The sequence below is a fragment of the Haematobia irritans genome, chromosome 4, assembly GCF_050003625.1.
Source record: "Haematobia irritans isolate KBUSLIRL chromosome 4, ASM5000362v1, whole genome shotgun sequence".
NCBI lineage: Eukaryota > Metazoa > Arthropoda > Insecta > Diptera > Muscidae > Haematobia > Haematobia irritans.
In genome coordinates this window covers 135142507-135161556 of record NC_134400.1, presented here as the reverse complement: position 1 = coordinate 135161556, position 19050 = coordinate 135142507, and the positions used below count along the sequence as shown (strand labels likewise).

Below are 19050 nucleotides of genomic sequence, written 5' to 3'. Positions count from 1 at the left end.
CAATCTTACAAAAGTTGCAAAGAAATAATCGGCTGTTTTTTTCGGAAAAACTGTACATGTCGCAATTGTACCATTGCACAGTGGGCCAAATGACATGTTTTTGACGCATTAAATCAACGGAAGCACCCAGAGCTCTGAAATTTTGTACACATACCACTGGGGATGAGAATAAAGTATGATAAAAATTTTGGACCGATCCGCCCACTGTCACGCCCACATTCAAATGAAGGCTCATTTCAACCCAAAGGAAGCGCCTAGACTTCTGAAATTTTGTACATGTACCACTGGGGATGAGAAAAAAGTATGATAAAAAATTTGGACCGATCCGCCCATTGCCACGCCCACTTTCAAATGAAGGGTGTATTTCAACCTAAAGGAAGCGCCTAGAGCTCTGAAATTTTGTACATGTATCACTGGGGATGAGAATAAAGTATGATCAACATTTCGGACCGATCCGTCCACTGCCACGCCCACTTTCTAATGGGGAATGTATCTCAACCACTTTGAACTATCATACACCAAATTAAATATATCAATATGTAGTAACATTGGAAACTGAAATTCTACATTAGAACTGATGTTGTTACTCAGCAATTTTAGTTCAATTCAATCTCTTACTCTCTCATTTTAGCTAAAAAATTTACAAACCATTATTTCTGCAACACTATGTAGAAAATATTACAAAATGTCCAGATTTTGCCAACCCTGTATGTGTTTGTAAAAAAAAAAAAAAACATTTTTGCATTTCCAAAAATTTTGTTGTTGAAACACGTTTGAAGTGATCATATTACTTCTGTAGGTGTCACTACCTTGACACTCTGCTATATGTAATGCCCTGTTCCTGTATATCGAACGAAAACCCATTCGAAAGAAAGGCAGTCACACGAATTCGAATGAATTTGGGTTTTTTATATTTTTATTATATTTATTTCGTTTCATTTGTATGAGAATACATTGATTATCAAAAATGAGTATTTTAAAATTTTTAGGTTGAGAATTCAGTCAAATTTTATTGTATTTCTTCGTTTATTGCTCGACAAAAAATTATGAAGTGACTTGCCTTTTGAAATTGAAAAAAAAAATTTTCTTTCGTTTGGAATAAGAAGGGAAGCTTTCGTTCGATATACAGGAACAGGCCATAAGTCTATATTTAACTATTAGATTTATGATTTAGCAAATTTTGTAACGGGACCTGTATCGACGAATCAGTTACAGTAAGACACCCAGGACGACATTTTATTTTATATACCTATTATTAATGATATGGTAGATATTGCAGATTTACCCAAATTGCTCATTCGTTACCATTGTTTTGTCCAGATGTTTCTATTAAACAAAGTAACGCTACTTCATTCTATTTCCTTGCACAATTATTTTACTTTTTTCTTCAAGTTGTCATGGTAGACTTCTCTCTTTTTAATGTTTTTACATTATTATTACAGCACTGGGAGTTGTTTTCTATCCAATATTTAATAATTTCTGCGTTTTTATTGTAAAACAATAATTATAATGGGGTACCTTCATTAGCACTTATAAGCAGACAAATTTATGTTTGCAAGAAAGACAACATCTTAACCTTTCTAACGCGGTATAAAACTCTACCAATACGTTCCAATATAGTAAGTTCTACTCCATACAACATGGGACATACATTAAATTAAGCAAAGAAGAAATATGCTTTTTGCCACACATTTTTCATAAATAACCAAACAATATTTACAATCGCTGTTAATTTTTACTAAAAGTACATACCTTGACTTAAATTTTACATTTTAAATTAAGTTTATATCTTTAACAACTTTTTTTTACCAGCAAAATCTTTAAAGCACCTTGCTAAACTATGAATTCAAGAAAAAAATCAATAACAAAGAGTTGCCACTTCGTCGGCCTGAAACTACCAAACGGGTTGCCATATTGTTTTACCATTTTGGATTTGTTTTTGGTAATGTGTTGTCAACTTTTTCGTAGCACCAAATATTTACTTTTCACAAGTTCAAAAATTGATTTTATGCGTGAGATTTCGGTCATTTGGCCCAATGTGCATTGGTATAACATAGGTTGTTAAATTCTGGGCGGTACACTACCATTTATTTGCCGGGTGTCTTCCAAGAAATCAGGAAAACCAACTGCCGATAACCGATCACTCTTCACTACTACAGTGGGAGCTCTCAAACAACGCCATTTTTGAGCACTCAAGACATAGATTTGATGGATCATCCGCCGTATGGTCCAGACTTGGCCCCGAATGACTTCTTTTTATTGCCGTATGTAAAAAATGAAATGAGAAGTCAACGATTATCCACACCTGAAGAAACGGTTGATTCGGTTCATAATTAATGTTTTTGGGATACCTCAATCAGAGTGGCAAAAGTGCTTCGAAAAATAAATTAAACGCATGCAGAAGTTTATAGATCTTAATGGGGAATATTTTCGATGGTAAATATTTGTGTTTGTTCTCTAATCCCGAAATATACACTTAAAAATTTGAACCCTATATGGCACTAAAGCTAATTTATTTATATTTTAGTACATGAAATTATTATGTTTTCTTGACTTGTGTAGGTTAGTAAATGAACCCAATAAAGCGGGAAAAAATCATGAACTTCGTATGGTACTATAGTACTAAAAAAGGTACTAAACATTTTGAACTCCAATTTTTTCCTTAAAACGCCGAAATTTTCTTTGTCAAGTGAAAACAAAATAATTATGTCAAATAAATTTTCTTGAATTTTTCAACAATTTTTTAACTTATTTTTCTGAAATCCCCGTGACATCTGCGTTTGTAATACAGTTTAGTTAAAATTTTCTAAAATTAATCAAAATTTTTCCTCCGAGGGTTGCTTTTTTTTAGTATAAAAAGCAACCCTCGCAACTTCGAGCAATCTAACATCAACTACTTTTTCACAAACTATTTAGGTTAATTTTCAACAATAAATAATCATTACAAATTTACATCGTTCCAGGGTTGCTGCAATTGTTTATCCCTAACATATTTATTTTCCAACAATTTTCCTTTTGTAGAAAAATTTTATTGTTTGTGCTACCGGATTTATCATGAAATACCCTATTTACACATTTTGGTCCACAATATAAACCCACTTCTTTTTGTCATAGTAAGTTATGTAAAATATTAAGTCAATATGATGGAAATGCTTTCAAGTTATGCGAAAACGTGGTTAAGATGAAAAAAAGAAGAAAAAAAATTATTATAATAACAGTGGCAGTAGGTCTGCCACCAAAAAAAAATTGAATAAAGCCAAAATTCCCCTTTTGTCACGATGATAATTTGTGGTGCGAGATTGGTTGGGAACACGCTTGTCATCATCAGTGTCAAAAAAGGAAATTAAACTCATCTACATGGAAATTCGTCTCAAATTTTTGGCACAGTGAATAAAGCATGATATTAAAGGGCATGGATAGTGATATAGATAGAAAGAAGAGTTTTTTTTTGCGTTTTTTGAATTTGAACAAAAATGTTTTCTGTGTGGAAGAGATAAGGAAAGTCTAAAATCGGGTGGGGCCGACTATAATATACCCTGTGCCATTTTGTTGATCTACATTTTCTATACACTGGAAAAAATATTTACGTAATATTAAAGATTACGCAACCTAAATTTTAGGATGCGCAATTTACAAATTACTAAAGATAAATTTCTTTAAAATAATGAAATTTTAATTATGATAAAGTTTATAATCTTTCCTTCAAAAAAAATTTTTTTTTATTAAATTTATGACACACATTTTGGAAATTTGCCTCCCTCGGTTAAAGTCGTATATCTTTGAACTTAGGCCAACTTAGGAAACTTCACAAAATTCTAGGAAACTTCACAAAAGTTAATGATTTATCGGCCGATAGATATCAAACCTCTGCAACGAATACACAAGCACACGCCACACAATTCGAATAGTAACTTCATTGTCCATTTCTCAAACGAGTAAAATATAAATCTTGCAATTGTGAAACAGAACAAATAGAACCCAATAAAGCAAGCACCAAACAATGTTCTAAAGTATTCGAATGTAATCGAAATTCCAATTACATTTCTTTTATAATTTCCATTGCTGTGTATATGAAGTTATTTCGTTCTCTCAACTATAAGAGTACGGTACACACACACTCTCCATTCCTATTTTGTTTGTTGTTGGCACTTAACATATAATAAAAAGCACAGACCCGCTCACAGCCTGCATTCACTGACTTCTGCCAATCAACTGATCGACGATTGTGTTTATTTTTCGGTTGATAGCAGGGTTGCCACGTTTGTCCGATCGGACTAAAATTGGTCCAAAAAAATTATTAATATTTAAATATCGTCCGATGGTTGGACCAATTGGAATTTGGTTGAATTTGGTCAATTTTCGTCAAATCGGTAATTTTTTCAAAATTTTCTATAGAAATAAAATTTTGATCAGATTTTATATAGAAATAAAATGTTGACAAAATGTTCTATATAAATAAATAGAAATAAAATTTTACCAAAATTTTGTACAGAAATAAACTTTAAAAGAATTTTGTATAGATACAAAATTATGCGAAAATTTTGTAAACATTTTATATAGAAATAAAATTTCGCGATATCTTTGTATAGAAATAAAAGTTTGAGAAATTTTCTATAGAAATAAAATTGTGACAAAATATTCTATACAAATAAAATTTTCACAAAATTTTCTACCGAAATAAAATTTTCACAAAATTTTCTATAGAAATAAGATTTTCACAAAATTTTCTATAGAAATAAGATTTTCACAAAATTTTCTATAGAAATAAAATTTTAACACAATTTTCTGTAGAAATAAAATTTTGACAACATTTTCTATAGAAATAAAATATTGGCTAAATTTTCTATAGAAATAAAACTGTGACAATTTTTGACAAAATTTTCTTAGAAATAAAATTTTGAAAAAATTTTCTATAGAAATAAAATTTTGACAAAATTTTCTATAGAAATAAAATTTTGACAAAATTTTTCTATAGAAATAAAATTTTGACAAAATTTTCTATAGAATTAAAAATTTGACAAAATTTTCTATCGACGTAGAATTTTGGAAATTTCGAAAAATGGTCCGCTGGTATGGATTTTGAGCCAATCTTGGAAAAATGTTGGTCCAAAATAAAAATTCATTGTGGCAACGCTGATTGATAGTTAATTCGTGTCGCATACGAAGTTTCGTCTTTGCTAAAGCAAAATATTCTATCTTCACTAAAAAGGTTATGTTTTACTCGTGTAGTGACGATTACAACAAAACCAAAATATTGAAAAGAACTGCACAACGATTCCTTTTGATTGTGATGGCTGTGCATTGCTTGACATCGGTTACTTCGAATAGGCTTGTGCTGGCCTTTGAAAGCTATGCATTAGAGGTATATGAAAATTTGAGTCATATATAATATATAAGAGGGCTGTATCTAAATCTGAACTGATTTCAAACACCTGTATCTAAATCTTAACCGATTGCAACCACATTTGGCACACTTTACGACACTATCGGTTGTATTCCTTGTGCGCAATTTAAAGCAAATCAGAGTAAAACTCTGGCTTCTGGAGCCATATAAGTACAAATCGGGTGAGATATATATATGGGAGATATGTATGCTCAACCAATTTTTTCCAAAAAAAATAATTAGTGTTCTATTCTGACCCCAAATAGCGACGTAGGTTAGGTTAGGTGGCAGCCCGATGTATCAGGCTCACTTAGACTATTCAGTCCATTGTGATACCACATTGAAAATAGCGACGTAGCAAAACTGCGACTTAGAATTTGATTACAAAAAATGTGTTGACAGACGAATGGATCGACTCAGGGGCACGGTTGGCACTCGTGCCAAAAAAACTACCAAAATTTGAAGACAATTTTACCAACAATTTACCAAATTAAAAAAATATATTTTCAAGTTTTTGTTAAATTTTCGTAGTTAGCATGACAATTTTTATACTCTCCACCATAGGATGGGGGTATATTAACTTTGTCATTCCGTTTGTAACACATCGAAATATTGCTCTAAGACCCCATAAAGTATATATATTCTGGGTCGTGGTGAAATTCTGAGTCGATCTTAGCATGCCCGTCCCGTATTGCAAATGGGCCATATCGGTCCACTTTTACATATAGCCCCCATATAAACGGACCCCCAAATTTGGCTTGCGGGGACTCTAAGAGAAGCAAATTTCATTCGATCCAGCTGAAATTTGGCACATGGTGTCAGCATATGATATCTAACAACCATGCAAAAATTGGTCCACATCGGTCCATAATTATATATAGCCCCCATATAAACCGATCCCCCGATTTGGCTTGCGGAGCCTCTAAGAGAAGCAAATTTCATCCGATCCGGCTGAAATTTCGTACATGGTGTTAATATATGGCCTCAAACACCCATGCAAAAATTGGTCGAAATCGGTCCATAATTATATATAGCCCCATATAAACCGATCACCAGATTTGACCTCCGGAGCCTCTTGGAAGACCAAAATTCATCTGATTCAGTTGAAATTTGGTACTTGGTGTTAATATATGGCCTCAAACACCCATGCAAAAATTGGTCGAAATAGGTCCATAGTTATATATAGCCCCCATATAAACCGATCCCCAGATTTGACCTCCGGAGCCCCTTGGAAGAGCAAAATTCATCTGATTCGGTTGAAATTTGGTACGTGGTGTTAGTATATGATATTTAACAGCCATGCCAAAAGTGGTCAATATCAGTCCATAATCATATATAGCCCCCATATAAACCGATCCCGAGATTTGGCTTTGGAGCATTTTGGAGGAGCAAATTTCATCCGAGTCGGTTGAAATTTGGTACATTGTGCTAGTATATGGCCGTTAACAACCATGCCTAACTAGGTCCATATCGGTCTATAGTTATATATAGCCCCCATATAAGCGACCCCCATATTTCAATTCTGGCTCTCTACCACGTATGACTAACTCATGTTAGGAGTTTATCTCTCATTATTTAAAATTTTTATCCCTTGTTCTGTAAGTGTGTCGAATTTTAAGTGTTTTACCGAAATTGCAATGTTTTTTCTCCAACAAGGGAAAGTTACTACATCTACAAAAACGGGAGTACTTACTCACAATGGACTTTGATGTATGACGAAACACTAAAATTAAAATTTTTTAAAATATTGAAGTTGTAGACAATTGTAAATAAATTTTATTTCTATAGCAAATTTTGTCAAAATTTTATTTCTATAAAAAATTTTGTCAAAATTGTATTTCTATAGAAAATATTGTCAATATTTTAATTCTATAGAAATAAATTTCAAAATTTTATTTCTATAAAAATATTTGTCCAAATTTTATTTGTATAGAAAATTTTGTCAACATTCCTATAGAAACATTTTATTTGTATAGAAAATTTTTTCAAAATTTTATATCTATAGAAAATTTGTTCGAAATTTTATTTCTATAGAAATAATTTTAAAAATTTTATTTCTATAGAAATATTTGTCAAAATTTTATTTCTATAGAAAATTTTATTTAAATTTTATTTCTATAGAAAATTGAAGTACCTCTTAGTTGGAGGGGAATATTTTGTAAAATCTAAAATCCAATTTAATGATTAATAAATTATTAAGTTTTTAATCGAAATCAATTACAATCTAAATAGATGCAACAGATTTTGTCAAAATTTTATTTCTATAGAAAATTTTGTCAAAATTTCATTTCTACAGAAAATTTTGTCAAAATTTTATTTCTATAGAAAATTTTGTCAAAATTTTATTTCTATAGGAAATTTTGTCAACATTTTATTTCTATAGAAAATTTTGTCAACATTTTATTTCTATAGAAAAATTTTCCAAAACTTATTTCTATAGAATTATTTGTCAACATTTTATTTCTATAGAATTATTTGTCAAAATTTTATTTCCATACAATTTTTATAGAAAATTGAAATACCTCTTAGTTGGAGGGGAATATTTTGCAAAATCTAAAATCCATCTTAATGATTAATAAGTTATTCAATTAAGTTTTTTAATCGAAATCAATGACAATCAATTACATTTTTAATTAAATCAATTAATTCTTTAATTGGTGTCGGTGATCAATATAATCAGTTCCGTAATTGAAGCAATTTACGATGTCAATTACATTCTTAATTGATTTCAAATTCAACTGCATTTTCAATTGAAATAAATTTCGTTCTAATTTTTTTCTTTGTATGGGAAAAGTATGATTTTTTCTTTCGAATGAAAACATGCATTTCAAAAAAATTTAAAATCAGATATTCTACTCCTATAAAATACATTTATATTGAATTCCATTTCATTTTATCAATCTTTTTCAATCCAAAACTTCTAACGAAATGTATTACAATTTTTTTTTTGAAAATAGTTCGCCATTTCTAGGAATATTTCGAAGCAGAATATCTATCCGATTACTCTTCGATAAAAGTGGTTGTGTCATCGACTAAGATACATCAAATCCACCCAATGTTTTTTCAATTTTCACCCATCATCCATCACTGCGGCAAAAAACAAAAACGTATTAAAAACTTTTCAATGTTTTACATAGTGAGAAAAAAAAACAGATATAGAAAATGTTTTTGTTTACATCGGCCATGATAAATTTGAATATTTGTAAAACAATCCAAGTGAAAACATAAAATTTACGAATTTATGGCTTAAAAAAAAACTTGTGTGTTTTTAGTCCATGGACTTATTGTTTTTTGTTGTTCTGTTGGAGCCACCTCCAACTTTCCGATTCCGCTTGCCAAATACGGGCAAGTTGATCTATGTTGTATATCGTGTAGCATACTTTAAGGCTGTTTGTTTTAGTATTTTATGTGTTATGGAGCATACTTTTAGGCATTTGCTTAAAAGCAAACAAATCGTGAATGATTTGCTTTTTCTTTTGAAGAAATGATATTTGAATAATTTTCTTTTACCCACATACAAAATACATTCGTTTTATTTTGTGGCTTCATTTGCATTTATTTTCATTCGTTTTTTTTTCTCTCTATTTCCCTTCTTTTAGCTCTGAAAACATCGCCCGCCATTCATGAGCAATGCAAACAATTGGAGCGTGCCAAAACCAGTGACTTATTGAAAGCAAAAATCCAACAAAGACCTAATCGTGAGGACTTGGAACGACGCCATATTCTCGAAGAGGATGAATGTCACATTGATCCCAGTTTGGCTGAGAAACAGCGTATGCTTAAGAAGGCCCGCTTGGCCGATCAATTAAACTCCCAAATACAACATCGACCTGGTCCCTTGGAGTTGATCAAGAAGAATATTCTGCACACGGAGAAACCTATTGAGAAAATCGTGAAGGAGGGTTTGGTTACCTTTAAGGCCACCAGTGAGGGTTTGCTCACAAGACCACAACATCCCAACAGCTACATTACCTACGATGATGATTCACAGCAGTCATCAGAAAGTGATACACGGCAAACGCCACCCCGTGTGGAGGGTGCCGAAGGGGCAACGAGTATTTCGACATCCACCGCTGATACAGGTGTATCTGCATCTGCGGCAGGTCACGTGGATGTTTTACAGAATGCTGCAGCTTCAGCTGGTATTGTTACTGTGGCCTTGACCATACCAACAAGTGGTGGCCAAATAACAGTTACTTCGGCCCCATTGATGCAGAGTAAAGTCAATTCGAATAAGGTCAATTATATACCACCCCCACCACCTCCGCCTCTACCCAATAATAACAATTCTGGTGGTATTACTGTCAAACAGGAAACATCCAATTTGTTCGAGGAGCTATGCCAATCTGTCACTGGCAGTGCTGGCACTAATACGACCAACAATCACTACATACCCATGATGTCTTCGCCAGCTTCCTTGGGTTCTACCACCTCAACCCTCAGCCCATTATCATCAATAGCTTCACCACCTTTGAGTTTAACCCCAAGGCCACTGGTGCAGTCACCTGCTTTACAAATCGCCAAATCGGATGCCCCGGGAAAAGATAAGAATCGCAAGAAATCAAAATCCAAACCCGTATCTAAGGCAAGAACCATTAAATTCCATGAATACAAGGGTCCACCCAGTGCGGCCCACAAGCTAACTTCGGAGACAACCAGCAGTACCAGCAGTACTGAGGAAACCTCATATCAACTAATGTTAGAGCAACAAAATTGTCTGCTTAAATTCTTGGAAACTTTAAATAAAAATCAAGCAATAATACCGGCAACATCAAGCGCCGGTAGTGGCAACAGTAGTACACCAGTAACCACTACAGTGATGTCGGCAAATAAGACATCCACTAATTTGACAAGTAATACGATCTCTTCATCGGCAACAAACACTTCGTCAACTATGTCGGTTACAGTGACAAATAAAAATAATACTCCTACACCTATGCAGATAGGATCGTCGGACGTCGGGGTGGGTTCAAATCTTGTTAGTGTACCCAGTAGTATGGCAAGCACTATATCCATTGTGGCTGCTCCTCAGCCACCACCAATGCCATCACCTGCACCATCAGTGGGCTCTTCGATTCCACCCAGTCCTGCGACAAGTTACGCTGAATCTTCTACATCGTCCACTATAACGGATATTACGAAATTGGAAAAAATGAAAGTATGCGATTTGAAAATACATTTGAAGAAACGCAATCTTCCTGTTTCAGGTCCAAAACCGCAATTGATTGAACGTCTAAAGCCTTACTTGCCCCTTGAGCCTTTGGAATCAACGGTTACACCAATGGCAACAAGTGATAGTTCCACAGCAGCTGGCTCCTCCGCTGCTGGCGATGCCATGGACCAGTCCGAAAACAATTCTCCCAGGCCCCCCTTGGCCATGTCGCCAGAAAGACAACAACATCTTGATCAAGAGCAAATGGATGTTGTGCAACAAGTGGAATCACCACGACCAGTGCCTTTACAAACAGTTATGCAGCCTCAGCCTCAGACAGCAACAATCATCTTAACCAATGAGGAATTGTTGAGAGAACAACAAAGGAAAATCGATGAACTCCAAAGGCAATTGCAACGCTCCCAGCAAGAACTGCTGGAAATCCGTCAAAAACAGCAACAACAGCAGCAGCAACCACCACATCACCATATGATACAACAGAAGTTACTTAACCCAACATCAAGTTTCCAGCAGCAGCAGCAGACAGTCACAGCGCAAGTTGTCAATGCTTTACCCACACAACAAATAACATTGATAACTACCACCACCACGAAACCACCAGCTACAGCTCCCCAAACTCTTGCTGTTATACAGCCTCATAGTATAAAGGAAACATTGGTGCCAGCCAAGTTAACAGTGAAGACATCACCCATAGCCCCACCATCTACCAAATCAACGGCAGTGGCAGCCAGCGGCCCAATGGCGGCTAATAAAAAGCCAAATATATCCTCCTCGTCGCCGGCGGTAACTACCACAACATCCACAATTCAACCCGTAATGACACAGAAGATGGTTGTGAAACAACAACTGGAAGCCAAAATTCAAAAACAGAAACAAGCTGCTGCCGCAGCAGCAGCAGCTCAAGCACAGGCTCAAGCTCAAGCACAGGTCCAGGCCCAAGCAAAAGCATTAGCTCAGGTCCAAGCTCAGGCACAGGCTTTGGCCCAGGCACAGGCTCAAGCTCAATTACGGCTGCTAACACAAAAGACACAAACTGTACTCATTCCAACTGGCCCAACGACCATTACGGCCACCACTACTGGCCTGCCAAAAATGGAGGATAAATTAGCCAATTGCAAGATGATGGTTGCCACCAAGAACCATAGCAATATTATCAAAGGTCCTACGGCACCTAGTGGTTCAAATGCCACGACCACAATAGTTGCCAACCAATTGCCATTGACAAAAACCCATAACAATTTGGGTTTAGTATGGAACGAAGGAAATCAAACCATATTTCTGGTGGGTCTTAATGATCAACATATGACGGCCCACACCATAGGCAATATAAGTTTGGCCAATGCATCTCCAGCTACCAAAAAATTGATTAATGGCCATCAGCGCACAAATTCATTGCCCAGCATAGTATTTCCCATCAATACAGGCTTGACGCAAGCGGTGGGCCCAACAATGCTAAATGCTACAAGCCCTGCGGTGGGTGCTGGGCAACAACAGGTGGTAGGCCAACCACAACTTCATGCAGCCAAAGCGATGGCAAGCAAGCCACAATTACAAAAGATGTCAACACGCCAACAGCTTCAAATGCATCAACATGCCAACCCAGTAACCATTCAACCATCCTCTCAGCCATCCCAAACTACTACGCCTACGGCTATATGTGGTAGTCAACAGCAGCAGCAGCAGCATATAATACAATTAGATATCAAGCCACAAAATCTGCAGCCACCTCCTCCACCACCACCGCCTCCGCCTCAGTATGAAGAAGCCACAAAACATTTGAAAACCAAACAACAGGAACAAGGGAATAGCTTACTTGATCCTGCTATGAAAATTAAAGAGGAGCCCAATAATGTTGCAAATCAAATAATTCTTAGTCCTTTGGTGAACAACCAACAGCTTCAGGGGGATCAAAAGCCTTTAAAGGCTACCATAAAATCGGAAAAACTAGCCGATGTTTTGGACATTCTATTCAAACAGGGGGAAAGTAATGTGGGGGAACCCATAACACCTGTAACCACGCCTCTAACACCGGGTGGAACAAATGCCTTAATGAATGGAGCATTAATGTTTTCCAAGGCCTCATCGCTAGAGGATAACAAGGCCAATATCAAACTAGAAAATATTGGTGATACTATGAAGGAATTTAAGCCACAAATGGAAGAGCCCATGATAGTGAATGATAAGCAAATGGAGTCCGAGCAACAAAAACAGCAACAAGACCTTAACAAGACAATGGCCATGGATTGTGGAGATTCTCAAATGGTCAGTGATCACAGCAATAATGGCAATAATCAAAATGCCACCAACGCCACCACCACGGATGGCAATTCAAAAAATTCCATTTTTAATTTCTATTCCAAATCCCCTGGAATAATTGGAAATGGCGATCAGAATAATCAATGTTCCTCCTCCAATACAATGGTTGTCGGTAATAATAATAACCATTTTATTGAGAACATCGATATGACCTCACCCATACAACCCGATTGTCATATTGATGCGGAAAGTGTAGCCAAGACATTAGATATCTTTTTGGATAGTCATCACCACCACCATCATCAGCAACAGCAACATTCACAAAATCATACCACTCAACACAATCAATCTCCCACCCACCATGATATGCTCAGCAAAACGTGTTTGGAAAGTCAACGCTCCAATTCTAGTAATATGCACTCCGGCTCCACCACCAGCCAGGAGGAAGCAAAATTGAATCATTTTGATGAATTTGAATTGTTGGAATTGATGTCACAACAATTAGAAATGGACATAGGAGAAGATACCAATACAAACTTTAATACTTCATCGGCTATGTCTAGTAGTGTGGCCCATACCAATGGTAGCAATGAGAAGGGTCATAATACAATATTCAATTCTCATAACCGACAGAGCCATCACAATCCATTGCAACAACTGAATCATGCCGTGGACCATGAGCGTCAACATCACCCTCACCAACAGCAGCATTCCAATGAGAAATTAAATATTTTAAATGGCCTTGGACGTGAGATGAATTCGCCCAGTCTACAGTCCTCCCTAGAAGATATAATGCAAAATCATAATAATCTTCATTTGGATGGTAATCCAAGAAGTTGTAATTCGGACGCTTTAACCAATGCTCTTCTGGATGATTTTGATACAGATAGTTTTGTGAGGCATTTAACACAACAGCATCATCATCAGAGCCACCTAAATCCACAAATGCAACAACAACAACAGCATCATGGTCAAGATTACCAGCAGCAACTTAATCATCATGGTGACAACAATAATACAAATCTCCTCCACCATCATCATCATCATCATCTTGACAATACAACAGAAGCCACACCCATGGATTGTGATGATTTCGATAGTCCTTTAAGTGGTTTTAATTTCTCCGCCCTCTCACCAGATTCCAATATTAATACCCCACCGCATCCATTCGGTATGAATGGTAATGCAACACCTCCACGGTCATCACCACCACAAGTCTCAACGACATCGGGGCCAAACCAATTGAATGGTTTAGGAAATAATTCATCGATAACTTGTGGCCTGCAAGCCACATCTTCAACAACATCATCATTATCATCACTATCCAATGGCAATTTGAACTATCAACCCCAATGTTCGGGGCAAATAAATACAATGTTCCACAATAGCAATATGCATGGGATTAGTAGCACCAATGCAAATGACCTGGGTGGTGGTGGTGGCGGTGGCGATATGGGTTCATCAACAAATGGTGATGCTCCAACTACTGCCAATGATAATGTGGGTTCTACGTCAGCGGACATCTTTGATTTATTCAACATTGATGATTATAAAATGTCATGGGGTGAAGGTGATTTTGCAGTTTAGATTAGCGGAAAAAGGAAATGTGAAGACAAAGAACAAAGAAACAAACAAATAAGCCACCATAAATTCAAGTAATTGTATGGACCCTATTTGTACCTACTGTCAAACTTCCCGGGGATATGAAGGACATTTACCAATTGCATAGATTCCTACTCATATGCAAATCTGGTCTTCGAGGTATACTAAAGCAAAAAGGGAAATATTTTGCTAAATAGGAATATCATTAACAATAAAAATGTTATCCATAGTTTGGTAAGGTCATGCTAGAGAGAGATTTATATGAATCTAAACTGCTTAACCATAAAAGGAAATGCTGGAGAGAAATATATCCATGTATATCTATTGGTCATTATTTCCAAGAATACCGCCTTAAATTTTACAATGAAATCACACTGTCTATATGTGTGTATTAAAAAACCCCAAATGCCCACAAGGCTATGGACCCGGATTTCAGATTTGTATCCTATAAGGATATTTTTCGTTAAGTATTTTGTTTTGTATTGTATTAATTTCCCATTATTATTATTATTTAAGTTACTAATTTATTCATTAAACATGGTATTTTTTGTAACTTTAAGTTTTGTTTTATAATTAAGTTTTTTTTTTATTTTTTCCTTTACTTGTTTCTGTATTATTACATTATATTTAATTTTTTGTTTTTTCTCTTTAATATATTTTATTTTTTTTTTTTATTTTTATTCTTTTTTTTTATTAATTAAAGAAATACCCTCTAAATGAAATTTCAAATACCAATGAATGATCAATTTAACATTTGAGACATTTAAAATCGTATGTTTTGGGTTTCAGGATTAAAAAAAATTGTAAATAATTTCTAACTTCTTCGGGTGATCAATAGAATAGCAATTATTTGTAGAAAAAAAATCTACAGATAAAGTCAGCTCTTTTTTATCGATACTAAGGGCATTTTGTTTTCTGTGAAAGATCATTGCACTACTTCTAAGGGTATTGCCAATTCATAAGATTGTGAAGGATCCTAAATCTAAAAGCTTTGAGGAAAGTAGAGAAAATGGTAAACTTTTATTATGAGAATTCAATATTCACGAGGAAATTTGTGGAAATTTTGTGGAAATTAGACAAATTTTCATTACATTCATATTACCAATGGAAATGGAAAAAAATTTGGTTCAACTGCAGTTTATGGGCCCCTCACCGAATTGCTTAAAATTAATATATGTTGTGTCATTCGGTGAGCTGATTCCAACAAAGTGACCCATACCCGGGGGAAGTACCCGGGTCTTGAGATATAGCCCTCCAAAGGGTCAATAAAAACTTGATATCTCTTTTGTTTTTTGTCCAATCTACTTGGTATCATATGAAAGCCTATTCAATGCACTTTTATACGCAAAAATATATATTTTTAATATTTAATTTAGTTTGGGAGATATAAATAAAAAAAGAACATTTTTACCCTATTTTTATACCCACCACCATAGAATGGTGACGGGGTATAATAAGTTTGTCATTCCGTTTGTAACGCATCGAAATATCGATTTCCGACTATATAAAGTATATATATTCTTGATCAGGGAGAAATTCTAAGACGATATAAGCATGTCCGTCTGTCTGTCTGTCTGGCTGTCTGTTGTAATCACGCTACAGCATTCAATAATGGAGCTATCGTCCTGAAATTTGGCACAGAATCGTCTTTTGTCTGCGCGCAGATCAAGTTCGAAGATGGGCTATATCGGGCCATGTTTTGGTATAGCCCCCATATAAACCGACCTCCCGATTTGGGGTCTTTCGCTTATAGAAACCGTAGTTTTCATCCAATTTGCGCGAAATTGAAAATCTAGAGATATTTTGGGACCTTGAAGAGGTGTGCCAAAAACGGTGAGTGTCGGTCCATGTTTTGGTATAGCCCCCATATAAACCGACCTCCCGATTTGGGGTCTTTCGCTTATAGAAACCGTAGTTTTCATCCAATTTGCGCGAAATTGAAAATCTAGAGGTATTTTGGAACCTTGAAGAGGTGTGCCAAAAATGGTGAGTGTCAGTGCATGTTTTGGTATAGCCCCCATATAGACCGATCTCCCGACTTTACTTCTTGGGCTTATAGAATCCGTAGTTTTTATCCAATTTGCCTCAATTTCAAATTCTAGAGGTATTTTAGAACCATAAAGAGGTGTGCCAAAAATGGTGAGTAGCGGTCCATGTTTTGGTATAGTCCCCATATAAACCGATCTCCCGATTTTTCTTTTTGGGCTTATAGAATTCGTAGTTTTTATCCAATTTGCCTGAAATTTAGAACTAAATCCAGAATCTGATATAGTCCTCATAGGTGAAATCTTTAAATTTATCATCGGGAAGTGTCCTCAAGTCCTCAAGCCCTCCTGAAATTTCAAAGGAAACCCTAATAATTGGTTCATGGTGGTGGGTATTTAAGATTCGGCCCGGCCGAACTTACTGCTGTATATACTTGTTTTTTGTTATTTTCGTTATATCTCAAAAAGTCTTCGATTATACCCAACATTTTTTACTGGCCTTTCGATTGATGTACAACATGTCTTTATAAGTTCACTTTTAGCAAAGTTATGGAGTTTTGATTCTGAGTAGAAAAAAAATGTATTATTACTGAAATATTTTCTCCCCTTGTGTTTGCGTTAGCCCACTTTGGACTCTGACCATAGGAGAAAGTCTTAAACACCGGCCGAAGGCCGGCTACTTTCCCCCCTTGGGTCAGCGTTAGCCCACTTTGGACTCTGTCCATAGGAGAAAGTATTAAACCCCGGCCAAAGGCCGGCTACTCTTCCCCCTTGGGTCCACGTTAGCCCACTTTGGACTCTGTCCGGCCGGCTACATTTCCCCCCTTGGGCCTGCGTTAGCCCACTTTGGACTCTGTCCATAAGAGAAAGTCTTAAACCCCGGCCGAAGACCAGCTACTTTCCCCCCTTGGGTCTGCGTTAGCCCACTTTCGACTCTGATCATATAAGAAAGTCTTAAACCCCGGTCGAAGGCCGCCTACTCTCCCACGTTAGCCCACTTTGGACTCTGTCCGGCCGGCCACTTTTCCCCCTTGGGTTAATACTTACAACATACAAAAATTATTTCAGTAATACTTTTAGCTGATAGCCTTTGTAGCTAATGCTATTTCTTTTTTTTATACCCACCACCATAGGATGGGGGGTATATTAACTTTGTCATTCCGTTTGTAACACATCGAAATATTGCTCTAAGACCCCATAAAGTATATATATTCTGGGTCGTGGTGAAATTCTGAGTCGATCTGAGCATGTCCGTCCGTCCGTCCGTCTGTTGAAATCACGCTAACTTCCGAACGAAACAAGCTATCGACTTGAAACTTGGCACAAGTAGTTGTTATTGATGTAGGTCGGATGGTATTGCAAATGGGCCATATCGGTCCACTTTTACGTATAGCCCCCATATAAACGGACCCCAAAATTTGGCTTGCGTGGCCTCTAAGAGAAGCAAATTTCATCCGATCCGGCTGAAATTTGGTACATGGTGTTAGTATATGGTCTCTAATAACCATGCAAAAATTGGTCCACATCGGTCCATAATTATATATAGCCCCCATATAAACCGATCCCCCGATTTGGCTTGCGAGGCCCCTAAGAGAAGCAAATTTCATCCGATCCGGCTGAAATTTGGTACATGGTGTTAGTATATGGTCTCTAACAACCATGCAAAAATTGGTCCACATCGGTTCATAATTATATATAGCCCCCATATAAACCGATCCCCCGATTTTGCTTGCGAGGTCCCTAAGAGAAGCAAATTTCATCCGATCCAAGGAAACCCTAATAATTGGTTCATGGTGGTGGGTATTTAAGATTCGGCCCGGCCGAACTTACTGCTGTATATACTTGTTTTTTGTTATTTTCGTTATATCTCAAAAAGTCTTCGATTATACCCAACATTTTTTACTGGCCTTTCGATTGATGTACAACATGTCTTTATAAGTTCACTTTTAGCAAAGTTATGGAGTTTTGATTCTGAGTAGAAAAAAAATGTATTATTACTGAAATATTTTCTCCCCTTGTGTTTGCGTTAGCCCACTTTGGACTCTGACCATAGGAGAAAGTCTTAAACACCGGCCGAAGGCCGGCTACTTTCCCCCCTTGGGTCTGCGTTAGCCCACTTTGGACTCTGTCCATAGGAGAAAGTATTAAACCCCGGCCAAAGGCCGGCTACTCTTCCCCCTTGGGTCCACGTTAGCCCACTTTGGACTCTGTCCGGCCGGCTACATTTCCCCCCTTGGGCCTGCGTTAGCCCACTTTGGACTCTGTCCATAAGAGAAAGTCTTAAACCCCGGCCGAAGACCAGCTACTTTCCCCCCTTGGGTCTGCGTTAGCCCACTTTCGACTCTGATCATATAAGAAAGTCTTAAACCCCGGTCGAAGGCCGCCTACTCTCCCACGTTAGCCCACTTTGGACTCTGTCCGGCCGGCCACTTTTCCCCCTTGGGTTAATACTTACAACATACAAAAATTATTTCAGTAATACTTTTAGCTGATAGCCTTTGTAGCTAATGCTATTTCTTTTTTTTATACCCACCACCATAGGATGGGGGGTATATTAACTTTGTCATTCCGTTTGTAACACATCGAAATATTGCTCTAAGACCCCATAAAGTATATATATTCTGGGTCGTGGTGAAATTCTGAGTCGATCT

General features: G+C 36.4%; 1 protein-coding gene across 1 annotated transcript in view; it reads left to right on the top strand.

The window, feature by feature from the left end:
* The window catches only part of Mrtf (Myocardin-related transcription factor), a 358893-nt gene extending 343806 nt beyond the window's left edge, over positions 1–15087 (top strand). Inside the window, exon 5 of the mRNA XM_075304799.1 lies at positions 8983–15087. Coding sequence (XP_075160914.1) covers positions 8983–14399 — 5417 coding nt within the window. The 3' untranslated portion in view covers positions 14400–15087. The remainder of the gene's footprint in view (positions 1–8982) is intronic.
* The last annotated feature ends 3963 nt before the right edge of the window (positions 15088–19050 follow it).